Source organism: Bombus bifarius, unplaced genomic scaffold (genome assembly GCF_011952205.1).
Source record: "Bombus bifarius isolate JDL3187 unplaced genomic scaffold, Bbif_JDL3187 scf7180000007978, whole genome shotgun sequence".
Taxonomy (NCBI): Eukaryota; Metazoa; Arthropoda; class Insecta; order Hymenoptera; family Apidae; genus Bombus; species Bombus bifarius.
Genome location: NW_022884363.1, coordinates 2,705,416 through 2,727,052, shown reverse-complemented (window position 1 = coordinate 2,727,052; position 21,637 = coordinate 2,705,416). Strand labels below are relative to the sequence as shown.

Genomic DNA, 21,637 nt, shown 5'->3' with positions numbered 1-21,637 from the left:
AGCTGCATGTCAGATATAAGATTCGCGTATTCGAGAGTTTGTGTTGTTCACATCGTAAAATCGCGTAAGTCTTTATCTCATCCAATTAATTGATTTTCGATTTGAAGAATTTAAGCATTTCATGTTTCTATGGCGTCATAATTAGGCTACGAATATTTATGCAGATCTATATTTTTGCTTGAACGCGACTAAGCAAATGGAACCTAATCGGAAATATTTCGTTCATTAAATATTGTAATAAATACATTGCAATTTAAATAACTTTTTATACTTTTTGTGTATTATGTACATCCTACGCGTTCTACGTTCGTACATTTTTACACCTTTGAAAATTTTCATAAATACAGAAACATCCGCAGTCTGATTCTAAATATTTGAGATTTTCGTGTGCAAGTGTTTTGGTCGGTCTCTTATAAAAAGAAGCTACAACGATGACGAAAAGTCAGGATAAAGTTTCTACCGAACACAATTGCTCAGAGTTTCGAACAATTTTAATATTTACTCTTCGTATTCTTTTCTCTTTTTTCACTTCCCTTTTACAGTCCCGTAAATCATTTTCTACGAGAAACGATAGGATGAAAAGATTGATCTACATCGTCCTTTGTCTAACGACCGTAACAAATATTGTACCGCCGAGTAACGGTAAACCAGTGGTGCCAAAACCTTTGATCCTCTCAGGACTTAGCTTAAATTGGCCATGTCAAAGTACGAAGAACATTTACGAGACAAGCGGTCGTTACATCACAAGAAACGTGATCGCTACCAGAGCACAAATATACGAAGACCAAGCGATCCTAGCTCTGCCACGCTATAAACCAGGAGTACCATTTACTTTGGGTGTTCTTTCCATGAAATCGCAAAGTTGCGAGCCAAAGGTAGCCCCATTCCCCTGCTGGGCAATTCAGGAAGAAGGAAATTGCCAGGCACTGCAGAGTGCGGTAGATATAGTTCTGGATGTACAAGATATCTTGTGGGTTCTCGATGTTGGAATCGTCAACACTTTGGAGCAACCTGTACGTAGATGTCCTCCGAAGGTCGTTGGAGTCAACGCCAAGAGCGGAAAGGTAAGTGGTAGTTTGATCGTTGATCTAGGTCAAAGATTGTGCGAGAGTAGAATTAGTCTGTTGAGGTCGTCTGGAGATAAAATTCCAGATTATTGTGAGATATTATGGACATGAAGTTTAGGGTTAAATATACACTTGTTGGAAAGTAGAATCGTGGTTGACGATAGGATCGTTCCGAATGAATAGAATGGCAGTTAAACATAGTAGAAAGTAAAATTCTGGTTAATTAAAGGGAGATTGGAATCTGAAGCTACAAGTGCCTGATATGATTATAAGCCTCGACTTAATTAAAAGTTACCGAGACATCTACCGAGCCATGCGTTACCTAATAAACGAAATTACATTGATGTTTATAACATCAGTTAGCGTCTCTTTAAGGTAGCAATTAAGGATCGAATCGTTGGAAGATTTCCACAATCTTTGAAAATGGCATCATCGTTAATCCATGATCCTAAAAAGAGGAAATATTACCGATTTCAGGTTGTAAAAGTGATCGACTTGAGCTCGTTGGTAGACAATACCTCGCAGCTCCAATACATGGTCATTGACTACGCAGAAGATGGTCAAGTCTATGTGTACATTTCTGACGCTGGTACCGGTGCCATCATCGTTTATAATGTCACGACTGATAACGGATATCGCGTGGTTCTTCCATCAGCAGTGGCATCCAACACAGACAAACCCGACGTCCTATACATGGCGCTCGTTAGAAGGAAGAGCTGCGGATCGGTCGTCTATTTTACGTATCTAGGCTCCAGCAGAATGTTCGCGGTCAAAGCAGTGAATCTGAGAACAGGAAACGCGAATGGATCCATAGTAGACATCGGCAGAAAGAAGAACAAGATCGTACTTCTGGGCACTGACAATGGATCTGCCATCTTTTTCAGAATTAAGGGTAAAGAAATTCAATTAAATTAAATTAGATTTCATTTCTAAACCTTATTTATGGTATTTTTATTGTGTTTTTAGGTGATTCCAATATCTACATGTGGAACACCGACACTCCTTTCGTCCAAGACAACTTCCTTTTAGTCGAACAAGCTGGAGAGTGTCGACTACCAACGGGAGTTATTCCTGGTTATAAGGATCTAATGTGGGTGATCGAGAGTAACTTCCAAGATTACATCGAGAATTCCGTCAGCTGTTCCGGAGCATCGGTGGCTATCCATCCACTAGTGAGTTCTGCCGGCGAATAGTACTAAAAGCCGGAAGCAACGCGCCTGAAACACCACGGTTGCGCGTTATATTATTTTAACTAATATCGTTAGCGATAGCGTTTGAGTTGTAGCGGAATATTAGACACAGTTATATCTTGACGTTGTTCAAAAAGTATTATCAATTTGATCGAAGCTTTGGGAGAAAAACGGAATAGAAAATTTTAGGAAAGACTATATACTGTCGATGCTGTCGAAAGGGGTTAATCTAGTCATAAAACGCTTTCCTTCGAGCATCCTGTACAAAGTGATTTAATCTTCGAGGAACATCGAAGCTGGACAAATATCGACCAGTGTCAAATAAAAAGCTTCGCAGGCCGTTTTCTAAATGGCCGTACGAAACGAAGCGAATCTTACTGCAAAGAAACGGTAATACCTATGTAAACATATCATTGTATTTTTCGTCGTTTTGTCACGTACAAAAATATCGTTAATAATTTCCCTTGCATATATGAATGCACTGAAATTAAGCTTGACAATGTCGTGATTGAAATTTCTTTATAAATTCATCTCGATGTCACGCAAAATGTGAAAGGTATATAAGAAAGTAGATAAACACGTTAGCACAGTATGGAATTAAATCGTTAACCGAGATATTAATACAGTCCCGAATAGTTACGTCAATTCCATTCTAATGGATAATATTAATGTGGTTAGGGAAAATTGTTCCACTTGAATTAGTTTCTAGTGTCGATGTTTCGCACGATTGTTATATAGTTATTAATTTTCGGCAATTATTTTCCGACGACTAGCTTAATTTTGTGAGTCCAACATGTCTCTCATATCGATCTAATGCGATGACAGGCGTTGATCGTTCTAGCCCGCGTTACATAATGAATTCCGACTATATGTACACACATAGCATCTCATTAAATCTAATTATTCGTTTACCGTTCATTGAGTACAACACACATTATCATAATTACTCGACATGTTGACCAGGTTGAAAACGTTTATTAAATGTGTTTTATTTCTTAAAAATTATTAATAGTTATTCAAGCTAGGAAATATTATTCAGTAAAAATTAAATTATTGATGTGTGATTGAATAATTATTATTACGATAAGAAACGGGAAATTCCTTCTAATTTAAGACCAGAAGGTGTAATCAAATGATTATTTTATATAATCTGCTTTTCACTTTTAAATTAGATTTAAATTCATGAGAACGAATATTTTTCAATTTATATGGCTCTCGACTTAAGAGGCACTGACACGAAAGAATGATTAGTGTAAGGGCACCACGAATATCATAAATTCTCTTTTCATACTTTTCTGGCTATCTACAGCATAGTCGCTTGTGCAAGGGTAATTCCGATTCTGGACAAGCATGGAATAGCTTTCAACCAGAAGATAAAAGAACACAATTTGCTTTTCCAAAAAGTCGATTCGCCATGAAAAACGTTTCAACGTATTTAAGAAATGAGCTACTTTTAAAAGGAGTTTAACGTTCCACCGGCCCTTTCCGAGGATATGAAACAACAAAGTCCATCCTTGACGTCACAAAAAAGCCCGCTGGATGCGTCCACTTTGGTACCATGCCAAATAGTCAGTCGTTGCATTTCACCATTTCTGCTTTATCGTACGATGTCAGCTGCAAAATAAAATTAATCTTTCTAAATTAATTGTAACATAAAGTGTAAAAATATAAAAATGATAATATAATAATAATAATAATAATAATTCTACGTACGAAGTTAGGAACTAAAGTATTTCGTTCGTTTCACGCTTCTTTTAAATCTGTGTTAAACGAACCGAGAGTATTGGAACCAGTCATGTACAATTATGAATTCTTCCAAGAAATTGTGAGACCTGTACCGAAAACATGCGACACGTCTGACCAATGGATGATTTTTTATCCTCTTCCGTTCCCTAAAACGAAATTATTGCAGATGTGAAATTTCTCTTTTTCTTAGAAAAGAAGATTGTTCCGTTTCTTCCGTTCATTTACCTGACATGATTGACACAGTCGGTTCTTCTTCAAGATATCCAGTATATGTTTTACTTGCAGAATAACCGAGGACAGAAGTTCCTAAGTTTCATAATGGAACATTAATTAAAACAGCCGACGGCATCTTCAAGATCGCATTAATTAAATTAATTAAATTAATTAAATTAATTAAATTACTTAACTAACTTGGGAAACTAACTTAAAAAAAAAGTATTTTTATACATAAAACGTAGTTAAGAAATACCGCGAAACAAAGTTTTTTCCAAGTTGCCGTATGTCACGCGTTTGAATAAATGTTTGCTTTTTAAACGATGAATGTCTTATTCATTTTTTAAATGTTAATTATTGTCAGAATACATATAGATAAAATATAAAATGTAAAAATATATTGTTCACTAGCTAGTTATTTTGTTTCAAGTTATAGATAACAATCTTAGCCGAACAAGCGAAATTATTTGGCTTTTCCAATAACCATAGACATCGTTAAACATAGACATCCAATTCCATGACTGATCGAAGACATCCATCGTTTACACGTTTATTATGAAAATTAGACGCGAACATTTTATTGATATTGAGGAGAGAAAAGCTAAATTCCGGCCAAATCGTTTCCTTTTCTTTCATTTCATTTTTTCATTTCATCCCCATTATCCGAAATGTCTTTTTGTCGCCATCTTGATACCAATATGAAATTTTGTTTTATATCTTTCTTATTATGAATTTAATTACTATTAATTAAATGACATATATAAATACATAAGATTTTACGAGCAGATAAAATGTGTAATATTAAGAAATGTGGATAATACGATACCTCTGAATCACAAAGAAAACACGACCTCGCCAGATGGCGAATTTCCAGATAAAACAATCTTTTTATAGACTCATGGAAGCAAATTGCCGACAATTAATTCGTGGAATGGAAACAAATACGAAGGAAGAAAGTATCGCGCTGTAAAATATATAATCTGTAGAACGATGAACGATCATGGTGAAAATTGATACGAAGAATATGAGTTTTGCAAATGGATCGACGACTTGAGACTGTATCGTTTCTGAAAGAGCGTCAGCAAAAGTGGAAATATTTGCAGTTTGCAAATCAGCATTCTATGAAAATCGACGACGAAGAGGATGTAAGTCATCGTATTAAGTTGTACATATTAGATTCTTAAATAAATCTCAGCATGGAATAGATTGAAATTCATTACTCTATCACTAGATTTGTGATTTTTACGACCCACCATAATATTTTAGAACAATTTGTACATTTTCTTAGCTAAATTGTAAGCATACACAGTTGTTCAACAATTAACCGTCAAATATATAAATCTAATATGTTTTTACAAAGACAACTCTGTTTTACCTTCTAATATAAGATTACGTTAAAGTATTGTTTTGGTTCAATTATTAATTTAATTACTTACGTTATTTTATACAACAATGTCCATAACTTGTATTTAATGTACGGTTGACTTCCATTTATTTGAACCTGCTGTGCGACAAGTACTTATTTCTTTACTATGTACTTACAATTTTCCATTCGTGCAATAGTAGTAGATGTTCCGATAAATGAATTCAATGACCAGAAGTTTATCTATTCGATCGTTGACTAATGTTTTATTTGCCATTCAAACGAATAACATGCATACATAGTTAATTACCATAGGTAATTACAATCGTAGCGACACAACGTTATAAATTGTAGAGGGCATGAAAAGCACTATGATTTTTTTCGAGGTCGGTATTTCAGAGCGTGATACACGAAACCTTATCGATGTCACGTCTATCATGTCTTTAGTCAATGGCTTTGACTAACGATGGTATTGGTCACTCTCGTCAGGGAGCGCTTCAGTCGCAAACATAATACATCTACCATCATCCATTTCGTGTAGTCTATGATCAAAGCATCATGAAATCGTGGAAGCCTGTGTGATAAAGGCAAATGGCCGCCGTAGTATACGAGTGCGGGTTACGTGTATGATGTTTTTCCGCGAGCAGTTTTTGACGTACGGCATGTAAAAGACGCGTGGGTTGAGCGATCAACGAAAAGCGTGATGTGAACGACAAGCGAAAGCTTAAACGGTGTTTCCGTGGCCGGCGATGAACGGTGAGAATGCTAGTGCGGTGATGAAATCGGTGTCGGTGGGTAAGCTGGGCGTGGAAGAGGTTAAATTACCGAAGCTAAAAACACAGGATTCCGTCTCGCGTTTAAAGTGTACGTTTACATTGTCGAGAAATCCATTTCATAGTGCAAGCAGGATGTTAAGACGACGTGCGAAACAAAATCGCGATTCGAAAGACGGTGGCAGTGCGGCGGGCACCAAAGACAGACACAATATGCAGCAACATCAACAGCAAGTGGAAAGTATGCAGCAGAATATAGGCCGATTGCACGGCAGTCAAAGTTATCCGGATAGGTCAGGTATGAAAAAAGTGTTTCGAAGACCTTCGTGGAGAAAGTTCATCAACAAGATGGTCCAGCACATGTCGAATGTGGGCACACAGAATCACAAAACGTCTCACAGGGACGATCTCGGGTCCAGTGCCGGAGACATAAGGGTACCTCCACCTAGACCGGCGCATATACCACCTGATAAGGTGCCAGGGGTCATAGGTTTACGCAATCACGGTAACACGTGTTTCATGAACGCTGTATTGCAGTGCTTGTCGCATACGGACATACTAGCGGAATATTTCGTGCTGGATCAGTACAAGATCGATCTCTCTAGAAGAAATAAATTGAACTCGAAAAAGTACGGGACGAAGGGAGAGATCACTGAACAGTTAGCCCTGCTGTTGAAGGCCATTTGGAGCTGCCAATACGACCCAGAGATGAGCACGGCGTTCAAGAGCGTCGTCGACAAATACGGAAGTCAATATCGCGGGAACTTGCAGCACGACGCTCAGGAATTCTTGCTATGGCTATTAGATAAAGTGCACGAGGACCTGAACCAAGCTACCAAAAAAAAGTATAAAATCATCAAGGTGAGAGAGTCAACACATTTTTTAAGGTTATGCTCACGTTTTGACAACACGTCTCCCACATAATGAACAGGTTTGTAGTCATTCATTGCGAACGATTACATAATGCCAGTGATATGAATAATCATTAACCAACTACGTTAATTTCTTCGTTTTTCGATATTCTCTTATGACCGTGAAGCGAATTTATGCATTCACAGATGCTAAAAGTATTCGCAATGAGTTTTCGATTCTTTCTTGGTTTGCTCTTGTGTGCACTGTAAAAAGACGTGTTTATACGAACACAAACCTTGAGTGAATTTTATTTATTACTTGAAGAAACAGAAAATCCAGTCAATCGCAAACGGTTATAATCAAGCCTTAACCTAAATTCGTTCCACGTTCAAAAAGTACATACCGCGTTTTCTAAACGGATTCTATCGAAATTCGGCTGAATTCACGCTTGCATTCCAGAAGAAGGAATGGGTAAAACAAATCGTGTACTTACCATATATGTACTTATTATCGAGAATGATACATTTGACTTTTTTATTAATGCATGTGTTGTGTGTTTCTTTCTTTTAAATATTTAACCAATAAAAATATATCCATCAGTAAATATTGAAACAATAATACGAACGTTTGCTTATCGAAGATGAATTACGATTTTTATTATTTATATAAATTTTATTAATTTATCAGATATAGTAATTGTTGACAAATCATAATTATCCTATGTTCGTTATCTGATGCTCCAAATCGGCATTGTTAGAGGCAGCTATCAGAAAAAATTAGTACAAAAGATATCTGCTAATCAGTTAATTATCTACGTATTATAACATCTATTTTTTAGTTGCATATGACAATAGAAAAATTATTGAAGTCTTATCGAAATCATCATTTTTAAACTTAGCCATAATAGATTGTGCAGGGAACAAAGAGAATAATCCTCTGTATGATATAAGACCTAATACCTCGTTTTAACGAAACAAAACAGATTCATTGAAACATAAACTGGTAGTGGTATTTTGAAGTTAAAAATAGTTTGCACTCAATAAACCGCGAACTTGACTAGTGAATCGCTTTTTATGCCAATGTATCATACATATAGAACAAGATAGGGATAATAAAGCAGAGACAGAACAAATTTTAGTTCGCTGATTCACCGCAACGAGATGCCCGCCAATGATAAGTGACGTAATGAGAAAAAAGTGCGCATCATACTGGCCAATTAATTGTTCGTTTTTCGCCATTTTTTAATTTGATATTTATTACTTAAAGGACAGCTACCGAATCATGTTTAAATAATCGAATATTTCTTCCATGTATGTAGTTACACGCGTGAACGCTGCGTTTCTTTCTTGGCTAGCTCACGAAACAACGTGTTTGTGATTATATGTACGATGAGGTAACACATATTAACCGAATATCTCAAAAGTATCGACAGTAAAACGAAATTTTGGTTACATATTACAAAATGTAGAACTTTTTATCATTTATATCGGTAATAGGTTTTATTGGAAGATTTGATATTTTTAAAACTCGTTAGGGATGACAAGTTCGGTTAATAAATACTAAAATTTAACTTTCAATTCTATGTTCTTTCGGTTTTTTTTTTTTTACGTGACACATATATCTAATAATCTTGTTAAATTGTCTGTTTATCGTACTTCAAAAAACAGTAATGAACAAAAGTAATTATATATAGTTAAGCGTGAACTATCTTTCGGAACGACTTGTGTTATATCGTAGTAAAAAGTAAAGAAAGGTTCAAGGTATTTGTCGCGTAGAGAAACAATGGTTATTCATAACAAAAGAGAAAATGTGAAATTATTCCTGACGTTTCGCTTCTCAGTATATGTACTTCTTTGCTAGTGAAACTAATAACCACGACTGCTAACTCGGTAAAACTTAATCGCTAATTATCTAAACAGCTGAATTTCTTTTTAATGTATGTTCGCACTTTCTATTTTACACACAACTTTCGTTAAAATTTTATTGTTCATCAATTGCATATCTTTGTGCCATCTCCCCATCGTTTCACTCTACTATGACATTATGCACAATTGCAAATAGAGATACAAAAATGGAAATTTGTTTGTATCGAGACATTATTTTTTACAGTAACTCGTGAAAATGTTCCAACATTTACCACGGAAACTTTTTTATAACACTGTAATGACACACGACTGCTACGGTTATATTAGGTTGTCCGAAAAATGTCCTTCTTTCGCAAACGTGTTTTTTGCAACAATGCAACAGAACAAAATGGATCGTACGTAATTCGACAAAATAATATAAAACAAAAAACGTTGTGCGTCTATTATTTTCTCATAAAACGAAAGAAACTTTTCGGACAACCTAATGTTAGTAAGATTTGGAACCAGTCTGAAGTTGTATGTAGAAGCTACAGAACATTTATTCCAAACATAACCTTACGAAAATAATTTTAATAATATGCAGCTTGAAGAGCGATCTTAAACATACAATTAATGTTAATGATGGTCTGGCTTATTAATACAATCAAAAACTGACTATTCGAGCATTTTGTTTATTTTTGCCAGCTCTGTTTTGCTTGTAGTAAATATAGTTTCTGTATATATTTTCAGATTGATTTCAAATTTTACCAATGTAATCATGTCTCGTTGTAATGCTAATAAATTTCTAAGTTCGATTTGTATAACACATAATACGTTCATCAAATGTTGTTCATTTTCTTCTTTTTTTCTTTTTTTCTTTTTTTTTTTTTTGCTTTCGCGGAGTAAAGATACCTGCGATAAAAATTGTTTGAGATGTTTGACACATTTACCGCAGGTTGTTACCGACTTGACGCATCTTGTCTGGTTCTTTCTCACTCTCTCTTTCGTACTTCATCCTCTAGGTAAGTAAACGGGCCCACTCGATCCGTTATCTTATCAGCCATTTCTTGCACACTATCCAAGTGTTTGTCGAGCATCAGATAAGGAAGCGATCTTCGACGAGCAAGTCGATAATCCGGATTAGGAACTAACAATGTCCGACATGTCGCCCCTGTGGCTTGTTAACTCGCTGCTCGTGCCACTTTTTCGTAACTAGTTTTTTCCTCGAGTGCCCTTCATCGGCTACGTTGACCGACTTCTTCGAAACCGGTCATTGAAACGCCTTGAAAATTCGAAGATGCTCTCCGCAGGCATTAATGCCTTCTTGCATAGAAAGTCGGTACATTCGTTCTGTACAAGTTTTTTCTATTGCACGCTCAACCATACGTGTAGCGATTAATTCGTTATTTAAGAACGAAACAGAGATCTTGTTTACCGATATACTAAACTTTTTGATAAGGCTAAACTGAACAATATATTTGTAAATTTTATGCAATTAGTACGTTTAATAGAGTAATAACAGCGAAAAGGGAAAAATAATTTGAAGCGACAGACGCGTATTTATATGCTTCAGTGTGCGCAACATAATAATTTTAAATAAATCGATAGCTGGGAAAGTATTTCAGAGAGATTCGACGCTTCTCAAAATGCATGTAACCACTCGAGCACGTGCTAAACGACAGTGCACGTATTATTGACCTTGCGATAAGATCGTCAGCTCTCGTCGCTTTAAAAGTAGGATGCCTAGTTTACCTAGATGAAGATAGTATGCTGCTGCTGCTGATATTATTTATTATAAATCGAATGATCACGAAACGAGGCTTCTCGGGTTTAATTATCAAAGAGAAAAGTGACTGTGTGAATAATCTCTTTCATAACGGCAATGAAAGCTTCGGATCGTTATGCATACCAACTTGTTGCGTTACAAAATAAAATTCTTTCAACTTTATTTATATAACTAAATAAACGTCATCGTGTATCGCTCTTGACGCTACAGCATACGTACCTGTCTGTGACTAAGTAAACATTTAAATTTTTAATTTGAATAAGTAAAGTTTACTCGTTAGTGTAGATCCCTAGATTATAATCGACCGTTTTATCGGTCAAACAGTTTGCTCATGTGTCTTATTATGCACGAATTCCACAGATTATCTGCAAACATCGTTATCTATGGTTTCCGATTATTTTCACGCGACGTCGCACGAACCAATTCCTAAGCGTTCACTAAAATCGCGTCGCTTGGCGCGTTTACGAGCAAACTCCACGTGTCTTTGGTCGATCATTTTACGATTCTCGTTGCCAATGGCTTATCGCCTCTCTTGTTCCTCGAACTTTCGATTATGCGTTCGTTCGTGGCATGGTCGAATAAAATTTACAGATGTCCTTCGCCAAGTTTTCTTTTGTAAATGAATGCCAACGAACGTGAATTGATTTAAAAACAGACATCGGTAGAAAATTGTCGAAGGTGGCAGACGTTTGAATTCGAAACACCGTGACGCAACATCTCATGAAAAACTACCTTTAATGAGACCTTGAGGACGCGTGCAACGCGATGCGTATTTTTATGTCGTCAAAGGTCGTGCCGCTCTAGCAAATCGCGATGAAAATTCAAGGAAAATTTATACACCTCGAAGTGAAATCTAAATATAATTTATTTCCCATTTACTCGTGTTGTGGTTACATGTCTGAAATACAAAACCAGTCCAATTTTTGCTAATTCTTGATTTCTATATCACGTGCAACAAGATTTGTTAGATCGATAGATATAAGTTTTTTTTTTTAAAGATATATAATTTAACATTGCGGCCAAGTAAAAGCACAATTTATTTTTAATATTTACTGTTACTTAATAATATTTATTAATAGCGTTCCTTTGTGTAAAAATCAACAGAGATTCGATTCTTCCGGACGATACGCGTCGCTAAAATTGATTACAGAGAACGTAGATATGAACAAGTATTTTTTTCTTTTTTTTTTTTTCAAAGTTAACGTTGAATGGAATGTTTGATAAGGCTTGCGTAGAAAAAAAGAGAAAAAATAATAAACTTATTTAATTAACTTATCAAGACCCGACCACGTAAGGTCAAATATTTTCTGTCGTACAAACGATCAGCAACGTGCATCCTCGCTCCAAGCATCTTATTGACACTAAAGCGTTGTTTCCCCGTAAATAACGTGGTATTTCTAAATTTAAATTAAAAATGAAATCTTCTACTGATTTTCGTAAATGGACATTTTACTAGGCTGATATATCAAACACTCTGTGATCTTTTTAAAATTACAAAAGTAAATATATGTCGGAGATGAAAGGACACCGGAGCCTTCTCTCTGGAAATTCGGGAAGATCCGTAAAATTGTAATTAAAGTTTACAGTCGTAATTAAACAATTTGCCGTCATCCTGCCCAATTGTACTTGTTTGCGATTTGTGATAATAAACTTGGACTCAAGGCGACCATCAGTCGCCGAACGTAGCCGCGGTCAACGGGACGGACGCTTCGCCTAACAAAGGTGTGGAATTATAGTATGACCCTCATTAAAAGAAATACCAATAGAGGTACTTGACAGTAAAACATTCCAACGGTTCCTTCGGACAATGAATACCTGATGTTGAGGCACATACACAGCACAAGTCCAGTTAGCCCGAGGACCCGCTATACCTGGGTTTTTCCGGCAGTTAAGATTTTCCAAACTGATAGACAGTCTTTGTCCCAAACTGACCAATTGACAGCGACGTCAATTTCCTTTACTTTCGGAACGAGGGCTATACCCGACGGATCCGATGATCTCGTGTCCTTAGACACACCCCATCATAGTTTTTCTCTGTGGCATCATTGGGACGAAAATTCTTTCTTTCTTGAGATCCCACCGACGAAGGGAGCAGCGCCTGACGATCAGTGAGTTTGAGTTAGAGCAAGTATATCGTTCATCCCGTTGACCGTAGATTCGTCATCGAACCTAAGACCAACGTCACTAACAGCGCAAGTGCCCAACCACCGCCGTTGATTGTCGAATCGGTAGTGTCCATACTCGTAGCATCAGGCCGTATCTTCGTTATCATACAACGATGGCCAACTCCAAGGGAGGTCTATCAAACGCCTACAACCCTGTTCCTGACTCCTCTCCGACATATAGTTGGTTCAGCGTGCTTCGCCGGCGTCATTCTTGATATTTTACCGGACTTTAATAGTAATTTATCCGATAAATTGCTTTCCTGACGACGGAATTCTTCGAATGTCTACAAAATGACATTATTTTCGGCCATTCCACTCATAATAATTTGTATCATGTTTATTTTATATCTTAGATATTATATCGTTTTAGTAAGTAGTTTAGAATGTGATTTAGCTATTTGTTCGTTTATATTATAGACAGACGAAAGCGTGTGATACAGTATCGTTATAAGTAAGAATTGACCTTGAATGGGGCCACGAATCAGTCATCGTTCTAAGGCCACATTATGTAGCTTTCATTGATCGATTCATATTCTTTCTTTTCTTCAATTTCGGCCGTATCATCATCCATCATAATTTAATACGATTTAATCGCGTTCAAAGCTATATACGTATATAATTAAATTTAATTAGGCTATGAATCCTTGACATATAAAAATATATGTAATGTAATGTAATAAAGTAATTGGATTTTTCGTACCAAGCATAATATCTTCGTGCTGTTTTTTACCGCGTGCCAACGATACATTTAATAGCGATGATATCGCCAAAGCGACGAAACAATTTGCAAGCTTAACATTAGTCGCGAAGATATAGATACGCTGAAATTAACAAGTTATCGAGAAGTCCAAATTTCAAGGTTTAGAAACTGTCGCGCGATCGCCTACCAGTTGGAAACGTAATTTATCATAAAAACTGTATACATATGTATTATATTTAAATGCTCTCCATTAATTAAAACATTTTAATCAAATGCTGTACTAGACAAAATTTGCTCGAAGCGGTTTCGATTAGAAATTAAATTTTCAAATGGGTTTTTTCCCATTTTATCAGTCAATTGACGTGTAATAACACGCGCGAGTCGAAAGATTAAAAAGATCTTACGTTCTTCGCTCTTTCATCTCGACGAACAGATGCTTCTGTGTAAAGATACAAGTTGCCAACTCTTAAAAATTAATCGCTAGGAAATAATTAGACACGTTAAGATTTTACAGAAATATAAACATGCATCCAGAGCTCTGATTTCTTGCTTATAATCATTATGTGCCGTTTCTATGACGGCCTTGGCGTAGTATTACATATACTTTGAGTCATAACATCGAATTAATTACTATCTCTCCGCTCGTCTAATTGCTACTAATCAGAACACTGATGGCCCTGATGTAGTTTATAACTATTATCGGATCTAGTCAGCGATGCCGGATTCGCAATAAAAAACAAAAGAATAAAAGAAAAAAACAGAGTAAAAAAAAAAAGGAATTCATTGAGTGTGTACTAACGATAAAAAGAAAACGTTTTTGTCGATCAAAGCATGAATACGTTGTACTTCAAATACATCAACTATATGGTAAGATCAATGATGTTGTAATGTGCTTTACCTTTTCCCGATGGCGATGATGTTGTGTAGACTAAAAAATACCGATGGAGAAACTCGAGTACTTTCGGATTCCAGCCACTGTACTGCAACATATTTCAACGCATTCCATGGCTGTCGAGCTGAAAGAAGTTAATTATAAGTTACGGGTCGAGGGACGTTAATTGCTATTGTTACGTAAAGAATGTTTAGATAAGCCACGCTTCCTGTTTTTTGTTTTGCGATTCTGTAAGAAATGAAACACCGATGCATCGATATTTGTCGCGTCTTGTCCTAGCACCGGCAATTTCCAACGAATCGTTTTATGAATCACTTTGTTTGTCTTTAAAAAGGTCGGTAAAGAGAGGATGTTTGTAGTTCGAGCGTGACTTTCGTTAAAACCAAACGTATATGTGTTTCTCCTGAACGTTTCATATCCAATGTACGAGGAAATGAAAAGTAAAAAGTGAATGCAGCGTAAAGTTGTAAGTATACGGTCAAGTTATAGCGAAGAGCTAGTTTCGTTCAAATACAAGAGAAGTGAAAAGAATGTAAAATCGTAACCGGAAGCTGAGCACGGCGAAAAAACAAAAGTTGTCTTCGTCGATATTAATGAATTCCGTAAAGGTTACCGACCGGTTGACCAAACCTGTTCAATCTTTACGTAACTACACATGTACGAACGTGACATTGACCAATTGTGAAGTTGCAAATTGTAACGTGTGTCGATACAACCTGTAAGCATCGAAAATTATTTCCGGCGACCGGATCGACGATACATCCTGTCCACAGCTCTCTACAATTATCGCGTTTCGTGGTTTTTCGACGCATACGAGGAATCGTCATTTGCAGCAGATGATTTAACTTTATCTAGAAAGAAAAGGTCGCTTTTTCCTCGCAGAAAAAAGTCTTTTTCTTATTCACCGGGTACACAACATAATTCCACTTGATGCTTTTACTCTGGAGTCTCTTAAAAATAGCTTTTTCATTCTTAACTATCCCCTTTCTCGTTATTTCATTAAAGGTTAGAATAGACAACATGGACTCGGATAATTCCTGACGGTATTTGGTTTCAATCGAAGATTATTTTATTCAAAACCTTCGATTATATAAAACATATATATTTCCTTTGCAAAGGCTACAATTGGAAGGTCATGAAAATGCACGTTTCGCGATCCTATTAAGGGAAGCCTTCTATGCCGACCGAGCATGCTGTTTCGAGAATCCGCTGATCTGAAAGGGGACATAGAAAAAGCATGCGAGGCTTAACAACGTGTTTCGATATACTACCGATGACGCTAATCGAATTATCATTTTAAAATTTCCGACTGATGTAAGGTAAAAATATACATACAAAATACCAATATATACGCCAAGGTATACGCGTCTGTGTAATATATTCACGACCAAAAGTTATGTATACCTGCGCCCGTGAAAAATAAATACATTCTGTAAATGATCACTGTCGTTTGTTGGGACATTGTTACGATTACTAAACAAACAGATCGAACATGAACTTGTGAATTTTAGCGAGTGAACGGCAATCGTCCGGTGTCCATTAGGATATCCCACTTACGTCGCGTCTTCTATCGGGCCTGTTGCGAAACTGAAAAGTGCAACAGACGGTATAGACAACAACGAACTACCGGTAGACAGCTATTATTAGAACGAACGTGTTATGAATGATCCGTCTTTATGTATCTTGGGTGATGAACTGTTTGTACGATGTCTCGATCCATCTTAAGACAGTTAAAAAATAAATCCACAGGATTCCGTGTTACGTATAAATAAACGTTCGTGTACAATGTACAGTATCAAACATGACAGCGATGGTACGCACTCTTGTCGTATAAAACACGGAAATACTTGGAAGACGAAGCGGTAAACTTACTTTCAAGTTACCGAAGCAATTTAAGGTTATTTATATCTTACTTTCTTTCTGTCGCCTTAATTTTCTTCTCAACGTATCGACGAGTCGACGCTATTGCTTATCCTTAAAGACGATGAATATGTTAAATACGTTAAACGAGATTACTCATTACTAAGATTATTGTCTGTTCGATAAATCTTCGTTTGATTACGAATCTCTCGGTTCGCAACACGTATTTTTAACTCTCGTTTCCTTTATTCGTATATTGCAGCATGCGAGAACGCTAAATTGCGCATTGTCCGATAAAGTTTTACGATTTTACGTTAAGTTTCTCCTGCTAGTATTTTTCCGTCGTTTTTTTCTTTTAGCAAATTAATTCGTATGATATATTGTTTGTTTGGCTTCTCATCGTGTTTAACCAATCGATGACGTAAACTAAAATATTCCTAAGCTTGATTAAATGCAGGTGTACAAAAGTGTACACAGTTATTTGCAGTCTCATAAAACACTATCAATATTCTTACAATATTCATGATAAGGATTAATTACATTGTCATCATTGCTATATTTACTTGAATGCTTTTCGATATCACGACGATAAGGCCGCTAGTGTATCTCAAATGATCGTAAACCGAATTTCATAATATAACGCGACAAATCAAATTGGCATATTATTATTAATTTAACTTTCTAAAAATAACAATGACGAATAAAATCTCAAATTCTATCGTGTAATTCATTGAAAAAAACCTGAAGCTATACCGGGACGTACGTACTTCAAATCTTCGAACATATGATAAAGTAACGTAAAATAATATTTTGCAAATTAGAAAGTTTCTTCATCTCCTCTCGGAAGGTTCGTTCCATTTTTGCTTCCATTTAGCGTGTTATCTGTAAATCGATAAAAAAAGAACAAATCAAATATGATGGATAGTCTCAAATGTACTCATTTATTAATGGAAATCTTTTTATGTAATTTACAGAATTCGTTCGGCAGACCGGATGACATCGTGGCGGCGGAAACTCTGGCGAACCATGTCCGCTGCAACAATTCGTTCGTGCACGCGGTGTTCCAAGCCCAGTTTCGGTCTAGCCTAACTTGCCCAAGATGTCACCGGCAGTCGAACACGTTCGACCCTTTCCTCTGCGTGTCAGTACCTGTACCGCAAAATCACCGCCAGATGAACCTTTTCGTAAACGTCCTCTATACGTCGCAACAACCGCGGCAAGTGAAGATAGGCGTGAGCGTAAACCAGATGGCCAATGTCAGAGAGCTGAGAGAGATCTTGGCCAGTGACACCGGTATCGATGAGAATCACATGTTACTCACGGAAATTCACGACGAAGGATTTCACAGGTAGAACTTCATTGCTCTACGGACAAGCCTATTAAATAGATCGGTATCGCGTTAACTTTTCACTACTTTGTTTGTTATTTATTGTTTACAGAACTTTCTCCGATTGCCAACCTCTATCTGTGATTACGGAAAATGACCCGCTCTACTGTATAGAACTGCCACAGCTGAAAGAACCAGCGGAGCAAGCGTATATCTTACTCGTGTGGATCAACGTTCTCACAAAAGGAGATCTAAGACAGCGTTTTAGCAGTCCGTACACTATGCAAGTGTCTAGAGAAACGTCGTACGAAGATCTACAAAAACTCTTGTTGAAGGAGATGCATAGTGTTCTGGCAGACGATGTTCTTACGTCGAGTCAGAGTCCTGGACTGTTTAACATTCGTGTTGCGGACCCCGCTGCTACACCTATTCAGGACGAGCATCCATGTATAGATCCCTGTGTGGAGCACCCTCTTTACACAGAGCAGATCGAACAAGCGTTGGCCCTTTGTGCCGATGACTCCGGTCCTCAACATGTAAAATTAATTCTAGAGTGGGACGAAGCCACTAAGTGTAATATTATTCAAGATGACAATGATCAAATCGAAGAGCACGCCAGTGTGAAGCAATTAAAAACGAATTCAGAACTAGGAGGAGCTGTTACTTTGGAAGAGTGCTTCGATTTGTATACGAGAGCCGAGATATTAGGGGCAGAGGACGCGTGGCACTGTCCGTATTGCAATAAGAAACAAGAGGTGGTGAAGAAGTTGGGACTTTGGTCTTTACCTGATATCTTAGTTATTCATCTAAAAAGATTTCGACAACAGTCTAAACAAAGGTCTACGTCGAAATTGACCATGTTAGTCGATTTTCCTTTGTACGGTTTCGATATGACTCCACATCTTGCTCATAATGGAGTACAAACGCATAATAACGTTAGTAGTTTAGGTGGTCTAGGTTGGTCGCCTTGGAAGAAACCCAGACCACGCCAACAAAATATTCCAAAATACGACGAAAACGTTTACGATCTTTATGCGATTTGTAATCATCATGGGCAAGATTTACAGGGAGGTCACTATACCGCGTTCTGTCGGAATCCGTACGATACTCAGTGGTATTGTTTCGACGATACCCGAGTAGAGGCCGTGAACGATACCAATTTAATAACAAACGCTGCGTACATGTTATTTTATCAACGAAGAGGGTTAACTAATAATTCTGGAAATTCTTCGGCTGCTTCCACAAGCTCAGCCGGATCCGGACTTGATCATTGGGTCTCGAAAATGCCGCCTTTTTATTTCAACAACAAGACTAATAACAACGTTTCAAATAACAATCAAAGTAAATCGCAGGAAGTGTTGTGTCAAGATAAGATCGTGGAAGAAAAGAACATAACGAATTTCAATAGGGGATGTCGCAATTACGCTACTTTACAACCCAAGAAAAGGAATGTTGCGACAGAAACGGATATCGGTCAGATTGATCATTACTCAGACGATGAAGCACCATGCAGAAGAGAATGGGTAAGTTCAGAACCAACAACGTATAATTTTAGACCCTGGACAATGTACGAGTATTCTCTTTTTAATTTTGGTGTATATGTATGCTTTCAGGCCTCACCGAAGCCCGTTCGAAAAATGTCGTCCATTACGTTAATACCGCAATCTACGATAATTCACAGTGCCAGTAGTGATCCAGACACAACGATAATACACGAGTCGACGTTGTAACACACAATTTAAGCCAGATCTGGTCTGGCTCGAGCAACGCTCAATGTATAGTGCCTGGAACATGGTGTGTAAACGATCAGAGACAAATTAGAACTGAAGACAATTTTTCAAGACAATTTCTCGCGGAATTTAAGTCCATTCGTTTCGTATCGAAGACTTAACATAGTCCGTTTAGAAAATATTTTGTTCCGAATTTATACATTAAAAAAAAAATGCTTTTCTTTTATATTATCTAACGATCGACCGAGCAAAGAATATTAAGAGCCTCTCTAATTTCTTTGTTTTGATATCGAAGAAAAAAAATGAAACTGCGACATTAAACGGATGTTTGTTGACAATGCAAGCGTAACTGGAGGCATTAGTGATTTTTGTATTTATATCGTGTTTACACAAACTGCGTGAATTGTATTGTACATTCTAGTTGTTAGAAGACTTTTTAAGGAAAGGACAAATATTATATTCAGTATCAAAAATTACGAATCCCTTATTTACGAATTGTCTATTGTTAATACGTAGATTTTCAACGCAATAGGTAATTAATGTTCTACATATGTCCAGCAAGAATGTACGTGTGTCAAAGAAACTTTGTACGCGAAATTTTTTAAAACACGCGATTCATGTATCATACCCGTCGCGTTACAATGAAACTATGACAATAACTGAATCTTGTGTGTAGCAGGATTCACGTATTACAGAGACTTCATTTTCAATGATAATTCTTGCCTGGACATACTATGTAGTCGCTAACCATTGTTTTGAATCTATGCTTAACTCTAATATTTATATCGTATTTGTATCACCCACTAGTGGCCTTATCTCAGTAATTAACATTGATATGTCATTTGCAATCATACAAGCATATTTACTATTTCGACGTCGTTTTATTATCGAACATTGAGACATTGTAGCATGAAAGCCACCAAATTGTAACGTACGTATCGTTAATTATTCTTTGGATTCTGACGAATCGACGACCAAGAAAATCAATACATGTACTTCCACTTCAAAGTCTTGTTCTTCCTGCAAACAATCGGTGCAATTGAAATTTATCATTTGGAAAAGTAACGTGTCGGTTCTTAGAAGCGTGGCTTTCGTAATATATCCTTCAGCGATGTTCTCTTTTTCTTTCTTTCTTCTCTTTTATTGTCAAATACTCTAATCTCTCAGTTGTAACGATCATTCCACTTAGACGCGTTTATAAATAGAAAATGATGGAAAGCACGGAAGCATGAAAGTGAAACTGATTTATATATACGTATACATAAATACATGCACGCAAGTGTATAATTTACGAGTGAAAGATATTTAAGTTATTTTAAAAGTAACATTTTTTTATTACTAGTCACACGTATCGTGGACGGGGGGTGGCGAATAAAGAATGTATGTGATGAATTATAAATGTAATTAACGTCGAATTCAGTGTAAGTAATATAAAGAAAGGCATTCGATCGTAGCAAAACAACGTGATGTATACTTTGGTATACTCGTTCTAACAGTGTTTGTAACGTAAGTTGGTTCCTGTGGCAAGACTAGGCCAAATCAAGTGCCATGATGGTCCTGGAGGTATAATACTCAACAAAACTTTCAATATTTTCATACTCGATCACCCGAGAGAATCGTTTCCTTCAAGTCTAGCAATTGAAAGCTTCAGAGTCTTTTAAATGAATAGTCAATCAATTCTATTTATCGAGTTACAAAAAAGTAACAGGTGATATTTCTATAAATATTCCAATTACTGGATTTGGAAACAAACACTGCGTCAGGTGGCTGAGTATCGTTTAGTTAAAGATAAAACGTTCCCTTCGTGGCACTTAAAAAGGTAGAATGAACGTGCAGAATGCGTGATAGGAAGATGAAGCAGAGGAAAGCCGCTACCCGTTTATTATTCTATGATTTTAGAATTTTGTGCATTCACGTTAATCGACTGAGGGATACGTTATTAATTATTCATATTATCGCTGCTGTTTTTGTTGAAATAAATTAAAGAATGTGTATATATATATATATTTTATATATATATATATATATATATATATATATAGATAGATATATATATAGATATATATATATATATATATATAGATCAAAGAACGTCATTCCACTTTGTACACCCTGAATTATGTCAATGC

General features: G+C 36.5%; 2 protein-coding genes across 3 annotated transcripts; both read left to right on the top strand.

The window, feature by feature from the left end:
• The first annotated feature begins 41 nt into the window (after positions 1–41).
• Positions 42–2,703, top strand: LOC117204361 (major royal jelly protein 1-like). 2 transcript variants are annotated; one of them, XM_033441672.1, is made up of 4 exons: positions 42–63; positions 540–1,064; positions 1,545–1,959; positions 2,034–2,703. In XM_033441672.1, the coding sequence occupies exons 2-4, from the start codon at positions 576–578 to the stop codon at positions 2,258–2,260; spliced, it is 1,131 nt and encodes a 376-aa protein (XP_033297563.1). In that variant the 5' UTR covers positions 42–63; positions 540–575; the 3' UTR covers positions 2,261–2,703. The 2 variants fall into 2 exon arrangements, with proteins under 2 accessions (XP_033297563.1, XP_033297562.1); XM_033441671.1 differs by lacking the exon at positions 42–63 and having other exon boundaries at positions 358–1,064.
• Positions 2,704–6,122: 3,419 nt separating this feature from the next.
• LOC117204571 (ubiquitin carboxyl-terminal hydrolase 31-like) lies at positions 6,123–21,199 on the top strand. Its single transcript, XM_033442103.1, has 4 exons — positions 6,123–7,213; positions 17,426–17,799; positions 17,891–19,301; positions 19,392–21,199. Exons 1-4 carry the CDS (start codon positions 6,329–6,331, stop codon positions 19,506–19,508), a joined length of 2,787 nt encoding a protein of 928 aa, XP_033297994.1. The 5' UTR covers positions 6,123–6,328; the 3' UTR covers positions 19,509–21,199.
• Positions 21,200–21,637: the final 438 nt, after the last annotated feature.